The 11,673-nt window shown below is 29.7% G+C and overlaps 1 protein-coding gene across 2 annotated transcripts in view; it reads left to right on the top strand.

Annotated features, from left to right (window-relative positions):
* The first annotated feature begins 1,710 nt into the window (after positions 1–1,710).
* The window catches only part of LOC143054680 (uncharacterized), a 30,469-nt gene continuing 20,506 nt past the window's right edge, over positions 1,711–11,673 (top strand). For both annotated transcript variants that reach the window (XM_076227704.1, XM_076227703.1), the window contains exons 1-3: positions 1,711–1,798; positions 3,546–3,737; positions 7,985–8,082. In XM_076227704.1, the coding sequence (XP_076083819.1) occupies positions 1,732–1,798; positions 3,546–3,737; positions 7,985–8,082 (357 nt within the window). In that variant the 5' untranslated portion in view covers positions 1,711–1,731. The remainder of the gene's footprint in view (positions 1,799–3,545; positions 3,738–7,984; positions 8,083–11,673) is intronic.

Genomic DNA, 11,673 nt, shown 5'->3' with positions numbered 1-11,673 from the left:
ATCGTTGAATGACACTTTAACATGCGTTCTGAAAAAGCCAAGCTTTAAACAATACAATTGGCTCTTAATGATATATATCTCTCAATGATTGTTGTGAGGCTTCGTATGATATATTTCTTTAGACATAAATATATATATATATATATATATATATATATATATATATATATATATATATATATATATATATATATATATATATAGTTGATTTATTACTCTTTGCCATAGATAAAACACAGCTGTCTATGAGATAAGGCATAACTCGACAACCGAAAGCTATTATTCTTCCTCATTGGTCAAGTGGTCTACGGCGCCTGTCTTAGAAGCAGGAGTTCGATATCCTCTAAGGGAAAAATCAAAAATTTTTGGGTTAAATTTAAGACGCAGTATTGAAGCATAGTACAAGTGTTCGCCTTTTATAACCACATAGAAAACTAAATCAGTTGTATTCAATATAAATAATGTACCCATTGAAAGGGCTAGGGTTATAAATATTAAGGAATTTATCTATGGGATTAGGCATGATATTCTTTCTCTCTGAAGCTCTGAATATCTCTTGTTCACTAAGTAGCTTAAACAAAAATAGTTGGTATAGTTGTATTGATAATCTAATAAAATATCTTGATAAAGATATACAATTGTTAAAAAATCAAAGATGGATTGAAAATCAATAATTTACCGCAAATAAAAACATAAATATTCTTGAATTAGGAAATCAGAACTGTTCAATGATAGGCATTATAAAGAGCATGGAAATAAATTAAGAACTTACAGATTATTTAAAAGATACGTTTGAAAGTCAGTGCATATTAATTGGTAATTGAAAGAGGAATATATACATGACTTCGAGGGGAGGATGGAATATTAAAATTATGCAACACTTAAGTTGAAAATGAAATTCATTTTCTTCTTCAGTGTCCTGTTTGAGGAAATAAAAGATCTGATTATAAGAATTACTTAGATAAAGTTGACAAAACCTTTAAAAGCCTCCCAAATAAATCAAAATTAATTAAGTCAATGTCATCTGAGAATAATGTTATCATCAACAAAGTAAGTTTATTATTTTGTACTTAATAAATAGAGAGAAATTTAATTCTCTGTAAAATATATATACAGTTTAGTCAACGGTAGTTTGTCGCTCTATATTATATTATAAAACTATTAATTGTTAAAATAATCAATATAATCAATATGTAATCACTTGTTTGAAATTAAATTACTTGTACTGCTCAAATTATTGTGCGTCATAATTCACAATAAAAGATTTTGTATTTGTTTTTGCCTTGGTTATCCGATGAGGAACGTCTGTTTCAAAGTTATTACATATTTAGACGTGTGTATACTGTTCAAGAAGCATTCCTTCAAATTAGGTCATTATCATAAATTACTAGTAAATAAAGCGGATTTCTTGCACCAATGATACTTTGACTAAGCGATTAAAATGCCATGGTGGCCATCGAAAAAAGGGATTATAGGGTAATAATCAAAGGGTTTTACGAAAGTTATATCAATGAAATACAATGCAATTAAAAGTGTGTATGTTTCAGTAGTTTTAGTGAATGAAATATTTAACATACAAGGGAAAACACTAAAAGGATTTCAACTTCCTTGATGTGTTATCTTTTTTAAACACGACTTCATAAACAACCGACTTAAAAAAGATTTAATTCACCTGTATGTACCAGATTGACTTCCTTGTTGTGATGTTGTAAGTTTGAGAAGGTAAAGACAATGAATAAAGACATGCTGCTGTGGATTATCCTACTGGCTTTTATAAACGATATACAATCTGTAAATGGTAAGTAACGGTGTTTTTACTATCAATTCAATATGATATTGTCAAAAAATGTCTCAATATCTACAATTATTTATGGTGTTTATGATATCGATGACATAATGAAAGCACATTTTTCAAGTTATTTTGTTGAATTATGTAAGATAAATGACCTCGAGAATAAAGCTTTTCGGAAGGGCTTGACTAAGATTTTTTTATTCAAGGTTCATGGTCGTGCTTACGACACAAATGTTTTGTGTTTTAACATTATGAAATGATTCTTCGTCTGTCAATTTTTGTATTACTATACAAAGAATATACATGATTATGTTGTACGCATTTTTATCTCAATTATCTTTAAATAGTTGTAAAACGTAAAATTAACAAAACGTAAATTATAAATTTGACTGTGTAAAAACTTAAGATTTACTGATCCTTTTTAGTCGCTTTAACATACATAATTGCTGTGGAGTTAACTATCAGACAGGGAGTGAATTGAGGTGAAAAGAAACAGTATCTGAACATTATGAAACTAGTTTTAAGTGACGGACTTAAATATGTGTCTTATATACATTTACATAGAGGGTCTAGGTTTTGCGTAAATTAGTTCTTTTAAGTTTGAGCCTACGCGAAAGTTAGTCAGTTGAAAACAATACTTTACGAGAAAAGAGATGGCTTCAGCTTTCCAATTGTTTCTAATTCTAAGACGCAACATTCCAGCAGCACCTGCATACAGGGTATTTATCTCCATGACCAATTGATACGATATTCCCGTGCTTGCATTTCCTATCATGATTTGCTTGAGAGAGGGTTGCTGCTCACAAGGAAGCTATTAAACCAAGAGTTCCAAATGGGGAAGTTGAAATCATTTCTTCGTAAATTTTTCGGACGCCATCATGAGTTGGTTGGCCGTTATGTTATGGAATAACCGTTTCAGAAATGTTATAGGATATGTTCCGTACGTCATAACTGCAATCCCCTTCATGCATGTGACCTACCGAATAAGACAATTTACCGGATTTGTTATAAAATAAGCAACACGACGGGTGCCATATGTGGAGCAAGATCTGTTTACCCTTCCGGAGCACCTGAGATCACCCCTAGTTGTTGGTGGGGTTCGTGTTGATTATTCTTTAGTTTTCTATGTTGTGTCATTTGTTCTATTGTTTGTCTTCTTCCATTTTTAGTCAGGCATTGTCAGTTTATTTTCGATTTATGAGTTTGATTGTCCCTCTGGTATCTTTCGTCCCTCTTTTAGCGTGATTAATATTGTAACATATTTCCATTACATTGTATTACGGAATACACATGGTATACAGTAACTCAGTACATCTTTGCTACATGTATATATGCTATTATGATATTGAACTAGCATAGTTAGCAGTTAACACATTCCCAACTGATGGTATCTTTGACGTTAACGTTGTCGTCGGAAAGAGACCAACTTTTATGAACAAACAGATTCATAATAATAAAATTAAACAAACTTTATTACAGCGTTAGCTTAGTTTAAGTTTTAAGTATTAATCAGTATTTTAAGTCTTAATGAAAGCTGAATTTTGATATAAAAATGACATATTTCGTCTATGCTGTCAGTTTGACCCAAATTTGTCACGAAAGGATGAAAATAATGCATTGTTTAAACTTTTTGTAATTTGGATATACGATTAAGTGTGCTACCAATCAAATCGTTAAAAATAAATTTAATAGATTATGCCACTTTATAGTCTTATGACATATCAGAATATAGTGATTTTTTTTTTTATTTAAGCATATAGCTTTCAATCTGATCAAGCATATCACACAGACAACAAAACCTGGAAAGCTGCTTCTGACATATGTGGCGAAAATGGATTAGAGTTTGACGAAAAGGTGTTGATGAATATTTCAGTGCTGCAAGATAAAGAATTCTGGATTGGAATGGCTATTTACAGTATAGCTACACCATGGATTGAAAGTATTGGTACGTAAAAAGTTAAATCACAAAAATACTGAACTCCGAGATAAATTCAAAAGGAAAGTCCCTAATCAAATGGCAAAATCAAAGATCAAACACATCAAACGAAAGGATAACAACTGTCATAGCCCTGACTTGGTACAGTAAGTCAATTTCAATGTATGATGAATTAACCATGTCATTGTCATAAAAGTAAAGCGGACAATTGTAACATTTAAAATATCAAACAAATGAGGTGCAGTTCGTTTACTTCATTTAATGACTTACTATAAAAAAAATCATTGAAAGGCACATAAAATACCAAACTGCAGTGGTTACAAAATAGAATAAATCAGCATATTTTAGGTACTAATAAATTTTTGAATTAAATAATGTCACTGACAATCCAAATTGTACTTTTTGCCAAGAAGAAGTAGAAACTATTGTACATTTATTTTGGAATTGTGAGATTGTTCAAACATTCATTGATGAAATTGCCTTATGGTTTTTGTCAAATGGTATAAGTGTTCAATTTACTTTCTGTTTTGGATATTACAAAATCATTTAGGGGGAATGCTGCAAATTTGATTATATGCAGATAAAACAATATATTTTCAACTGCAAATATTTTCTGAAAGCTTTAACATTACAGGCAGTGCAAAGTAAACTAAAATCTTTATACAGCACTGAAAAATTAGTTGCTGTTAAAGATTAAAGAGTACTAGTAAATATTTTTGACAAAAGTTGGAATGCTCAGGAGCCTGCAATTCAGTGGTTGTCGTTTTTTTATGTGTTACATATTTGGTTTTCGTTCAATTTTTTTACATAAATAACATGAATAAGGCCGTTAGTTTTCTCGTTTGAATTGTTTTACATTGTCTTATCGGGGCATATTATAGCTGACTATGCGGTTTGGGCTTTGCTCATTGTTGAAGGCCGTAAGGTGACCTATAGTTGTTAATGTCTGTGTCATTTTGGTCTTTTGTGGATAGTTGTCTCATTGGCAATCATACCACATCTTCTTTTTTATATTTTGCCATTCTTTTCAGTGAATGATCAGATATTTTTTACATTGTATATGTGAACATAAATAAGTAGAAATAGAATTGTCATATGATATATTGTCTCTTACAGAAGAAAGAACTAGTACATAATTTATCTCTGCAAATTAATAACGAAAACAAACAAAAAAACTTTTATTTTCTTTGAAATTCAACTGAATATTTATCTTTCAATTATCTATTTATTTATTTATTTTTGTTTCTTGTTGGTTTTTTTTTTTTTTTTTTTTATTTATTTCTCTTTTTATTATTTTGAATTCAAAATAATCTACAGACATACTTAAATTATATATCTTATGTATTTTTATAGTTTACAACTTAAACAACTCACATTATACATTTGTAATAACCTGTGCATTTGTTATATTAGATAATTATGTTTGATAATCTTAATGGTTAACTTCCTTTTTGATATTATTTACATAGTATATATTTTTTTCAAGTATGGAAAATTGAATGTATACTACTTACAACAACTAACAGCTGTATAAATCTGCTAACGAGGCCGGGGTAAGGTACCGGTACCGGTACTTGATGATTTTTAACTAACAAATGTACAGATTTCACAAAATATGATAAACTAAAAAAAAATCATTGAAAGCTTTGAAAGAAATTCTAGAAAGCTAAGTTTATACTTCCAATAGTTGCGAAATTTAATTAATTATTAAATCCATATTCATGTGAACTCCAATTTAACCCGTAGAAAGTGATAGAATAACGCATGCTTTGTCTGTGTACGGGTATTTAAAGGAAAAGAATGTCAACATTGAAAGTGAAACAAAGGTAAATTATTTGATTAACTGATTCAATCCACACAAAATCATTCTTTTAAAGGTAAAAACGACGACAAACATAGATTTTTAATCTATAATACAAAATTTAGCAGACCTGTAAAAATCCAATTGCACGAGTTGCTAAATCTCTGTATATCTGTGTTAATTTTTATATCGCTTTTATGGTCATTGAAGGTAAGCTCGATAGTTAATTAGATGGCGTCTTGGCTAAATTTCACACGAAACGAAACAACATCTTATTTAGACCATGGCCTGTTTATCTGATATTTTTGGAAGTTTGGAAAAATGTTTTACATGAGAAATTCTGGAATTTAAGTAACAACGACGATCAGATATATTGTAGCATATTTACCTGACGATATCGGGATATAGGTATTTAGTCGGATCTTAACATGTACTTGTGATTTGTTCACAAACCGGTATTGATACAAAATAAACAAAGAAATGTCGAAATGTTCAGGACTTAATTAAATCTGTATTTGGGTAAGATGATGCAAGCATACGATTTTTATTGCGTCTTACACTTTGAGAAGCAAATAATCTTTATCTACTTTTAAATTATTAAAATATTATGTAAAAACGTTAATTATTGTGTCGATTAGATATATTGTAGCATATTTACCTGACGATATCGGGATAAAGGTATTTAGTCGGATCTTAACATGTACTTGTGATTTGTTCACAAACCGGTATTGATAAAAATAAACAAACAAATGTCGAAATGTTCAGGACTTAATTTAATCTGTATTTGGGTAAGATGATGCAAGCATACGATTTTTATTGCGTCTTACACTTTGAGAAGCAAATAATCTTTATCTACTTTTAAATTATTAAAATATTGTGTAAAAACGTTAATTAAGAGGTATGAAACTCAAGTGGCTCGAGCATTTTTCTGAGGAAGTTTTAAAAGATTTCAAAGAAATATTTTTTACAGTGGTTTAGCTTTCATTAGTCTTCACTATTCTATAGATTAACAACTTTTGGTTATATTTATAATTTAGAATCTTCATTGAAGGTGGAGCACGAATGAACAGATAATTGATTATATTAATGTGCCATTTGTATGCAAGAGTGAAATTCCTTTGTATTATGTGCCGATTCGAAAAAAAAAGTTATACGAGTATTGTCTCCCTTTAACAGGTTCATTATTTCATCATTAAGTATAGGTTTCTGATATAATTTTGAATAAATATAAAATGTATCAATTCAATATATTTCAGTTTTTGTTATTGGTATGTCAAAAATATTGATGTACGAATATAATTTCATAAATTTGAAACGTTTAAAAATGATTTCATACCAATATAAAGAACCGTTCATCATTTTAGAAAAAGACTATCAATGAAAGTCGAATTATTTATTTCCCCTTTATGATAGATTGATTCGGAACTTAACCAGAGTAATCTGATATTAATCACAGAGAGGAATAGCAAACCATTTTTAATTGTAGCTTATTTAACGTTAAAACAATTTTCCACTATAAACGAATGTTACTTTATACAAATAAAAGGACTTTGTTAGCTAATCTACAAATTTTATTAGATATTATGATTTTTTATTACAATAGATTAATATGCTATATATTGTTTAAAACGTTTAGGTATGATAGGACAGAGTTAAGGAATAAAATCACTATTTCATAGCCCATTGATTTTTATGTTACTTTTGATTCATTATTTTTCATGTGAGACAATTTTCGTGGATTGAGGAAACTTTTTATGTTCGTCTATATCTGATTCCGTGGTTTTATTAAGGTCTGCATTCAAACATATAAGAAATCTGTACTTCATTGGAAACTTAAATTCGTAAACATAAAATCAAAAAAAAAATGGTACACCACGAATAATTAAAACTATTCAGTAATTACTACAACTTCAACCATGCATAGTTATGTTTTATTTAAAATTTAAATAGAACAATAGTTATTGTCAAAACCTTATTCTGACTTGTACTAAAAGTATCAATATACCTTCAACTTCATATAAAAGCGCCCTTGATCCTTTAAGTTCGGAAGAACAAGAATTATAATATGAGCAAGAGAAATATTTTCTTATCCGAATACCAGAAATTTTGTAGTGTACAAATGAAACCTTGACAATGGTTCTACGTCCTCAAGTCTAATAAGATACTTAGATAAACCTTATACATGTTATATGCTAAGTATCGTTACAGCTTTGCACAGCTATGAACAGCTTTCATAAAAATGATTGCGCCACCCTATGTTATTGAAAGTTGAGGACGCGAAAATCGAAAATCTCCGGACAATTGTACTTTTTTATCTTTACTTCTTCATTGTTTTTTACCAAAGTTGTATCCATTTCCTATGATTGATTAGTTAAAGCATTGCATTAGTTGTTACAAATCACATACATATTAATGGTTGATTATTATGGTATAATGGTCAAGTTGTTTCACACAGGTTGTTCTTCAGTATCAGACGGACAGGAAATTAAGAAAAGTCCATCAATTGTATTATGCCAAAAACAATGTCTCTTGTATCAGTTCTTTGGTTACAGTGTGAGTATTTAATTTCTTCAAGGTGGTACCCAAAACTTTAACGAAAATTAATTTGGCTCGTTTAATGTTCTTAAATTTTTGACAAAGTATTTACTTTGACACTTTGACAAAAATAGAAAAATTTCAAAAAACTTGAACTAACCGTTTAATCAGAAAAAATACTCTGGTTATAAAGCAGTTTGACAAACACTTATTTTAATCATTGAGAAGCTTAATATTCCCTTAACAACACAACGTCATTTAAATGTTCTGCTGATTTTACAGAGTTATCTCCCTGTAGTGTTAGGTACCACCTTAAATGTAAATTTTCTGGTTACTAATGTTATTTTTTTTTTATATAATTCAATACCATTTAACAGAGAACAACACAAAAAACGTTACAAACCTTACATGAAGTATGACTATCTTTAAACAAAAGAAAAAAATAGCAAATCAAATTGCTAATGCAAGTATCCCTTTCAACCTTTATATGCGTATGTTTTGTAATCTATTCATACAATAGTGTATGGTGAACGGGAGGAATGTTCTTTTCCTGTGTTGTCAGTTTTTATTTCCGTGATTATGATGTTCTGTTGGTTCTTTCTAGTGGAATATATAAAGAGGCAAACTATACCATAGGAACATTCGATAAGTTGGGGAAGAAAAACTGATAATGCTATGGCTAAAAACAAAAACGATAAACAGACACACAACAGTACAGAACACAAAAATGGAAAACATTAAGGATTGCGGAACATGAACACTACCAATACCTGAGTGCAATCTCAGGTGCTGCTCTTTTAAGTAAAAACAAATTGAATGGTCTAATTCGGTATATATGACAGATGGGTCAAAAAGTTGTGCAGTGACGTTGAAGAAATAAAACTAATTGTTTTGTGTTTTTTTTATTTATTTACTACATTTGAATTTTAAATAGTTTATTTTTTGGGCATTGCACAAAATCAAGTCTTGATGTATTGTGTTTGACTTTTCCATATGGTCTCTTTCATGAATCACGCACTTTTTCTTTGTTCATATGTACTCAGCTTTGTGTCTTTTGCTTTCATGTAAGGTGCTTTTTGTGAATCGTACCGATCTATTAGTTATTTCAACTGATGTTGACAATATGTTATTATTATGTGCTGTAAACCCACTGTCACATATAAAAGGGGTTATAGAATTATATTCAATTTTTAGAACTCAAAAGCCAATTTATGCACATGTATCAACACACCAGTCAGAAGCTTATTTAATAAGCTAGAACCAAACAACAACAAATGTCAATCAAGTTTCAGAATAGTTGGTTTAAAGTCAAATGATTGGTGTACAACATATGTTATAATACAGCATGCACACAGAAATACATGTAAATGTAAGAGCGTTGTGTATACAATGTCATTCATGAATGCAGCAATCGAAAGCTAATATTCATAACTAAACCTGCCACATTATGTATGTCTCTTAAAAGCATTAATTCCTACTTGATTCCATTCCACATTTTTACATCCTACATTGTCCTACTGAATTGTAAGCTTCCTACTGTGGTTAAATCTTTATTTCATGAGTATAACTATTCGTGGATTGAAAACATGTTGCACCTGCATGAAGGTTTCATTTCGTGGTTTTGACAAAGTCTGTATACAAGTTAGAGACATATTAATACATTGAATACTGAAATTCGTGGTTTTCCTGTATATACGAATTCTTTGAAAATTGGTGTCATACACCTGATAATAAATCCACTGTATATTGAATATATTTTGCTCATGGGTTTGAGGAGTATATGGTGATTTGAAGCTTTTCAAATCTTTATCTGTAAATACTTTATGGATTGTGGCCCAATTGATAAATCCCGTTATACCACATCTCTTAACACTTATTCATAATTATCTCTTTTATATATTTTTACATATGTTGTTATACTATTCTAACATGTCATACATATCAGATTATACTGCAATCCGTTTTTTTACTATACAGATGAAGCGTTATCTGTTGGGGTCATTGACGTATAAACGTTAGCTTTATACGTCAATGACCCCAACTAACCTATAAGCCCCGCCTACTTACCGGAACACTGTATTTCATCAACAACGTCACGTCACAACCATGACAACGTGTAGTAACAAAGGTCAAACTTTAATGAATTTAACTTGTTATGTCTTCAAATTGGTAAGTTATATACCATGTTTATTAAATGTTATTAATTAAGTTCATTTTCTCTTTCTAATTCCTTAAAATGTCAATGTTTTACCAACTGGACTACGCTCATAGGGAAATACCCCAAAATGGTACCCCAAGAGGGAAATTCCAAACACTTTTTTTTAACACTGTTTGTTACATATTTTTTTTATTTTTTTTAATTCTTTATCGATTTCAGTATAAAAACAATATACATACACTAGTAACCCGAATTTAGCTTGAACGGACAAAAACGTGTTAACGCTATTTAAATGAGATTAATTGTTATTTGATAAAGATTGACAAAAATTAAAAAATATTTTTAATTCATTTCAATTCATTTCAATTCATTTTAACGCCAGTCAAATAGATTTCTTTGCGGTGAATCAATTAAAATCAAGTTGCTGGTAATGTACGTCAAACTATTAGGCCACGCCCCCGTTAAACTATTTCAAACTGGCATCAATTCGTTTTAAACATCGTTGAGACCCGAGCTTTGTACAGGTAAATCACTCAAGCAAGACAAACTTCATTTATTTATCTTTTTTTTTCATCAAATTTAATCGAATTTAGTTATATGCGTGTATTCTCAGATAAGTCGCATGCTTCACAATTTTTAACAAATGAATAAAAGAAATTTAGATAAACACATTAAAATATTGATGCACGGTTTAAGAAATGTGAATCTGTTGAAAATAAAATAGTAGTATAACATAATTTGAATTTGCCAAAATGCAGTAGATCTTTATCTCACATATTCGTTTTAAAAATTGCTAATTGCTATGAAAACTCGTGGAATCTAAGTAACGTGTGATACCTTGCAATTGCTTACGAAACTTTAGGTATTCCTGAATATTTATCGTTTCTATTTTTCTGTTTTACTATTTTGTACTCGTAAATTAGATATGTAACGGAAATAAAAGTAACATCACAGAAATTATTGATTGCGTATATAATTTAAATCTTATATTTTCGGTAGACAACAAATATTCACTAGCTGTATATTAATATATGAAATTGCTTGTAATGAAAAACAATGTTTTGTTAAATAATAAAATTGATGAAGATAATGTTGACATTTGTTGAATTTTAATAATAAACAGTTAAGTCTTGCTCAAAATTGTAAATAAAGTAACAGATCAATGAGCTTTTAAACTATGTTAAACTGTAATACCGGTCGCTGGAGCAAAACAGGCGTAAATTGTGGAAGAGCATATAGTAGACGAGCATATTGAAGCGTTGTTACGATTCGTATATTATCGTGCTATCATACACCTTGACGTACAAAAATTCTTGTAATAAATGAACATGTATCCTGTATATATGAGATAAATTTTAGTTTGCGATAACAACGGGTAGGTTTAGTTAAACGATCTTGACTGGCTATTAGTCGGCATTCTCTTACGCCTTTTGATATGCTCTAGCGTTAAA

Source organism: Mytilus galloprovincialis, chromosome 12 (assembly GCF_965363235.1).
Source record: "Mytilus galloprovincialis chromosome 12, xbMytGall1.hap1.1, whole genome shotgun sequence".
Classification (NCBI taxonomy): domain Eukaryota; kingdom Metazoa; phylum Mollusca; class Bivalvia; order Mytilida; family Mytilidae; genus Mytilus; species Mytilus galloprovincialis.
The sequence above is the reverse complement of the archived record's forward strand: the minus strand, read 5'-3'. Positions and strand labels throughout refer to the sequence as shown.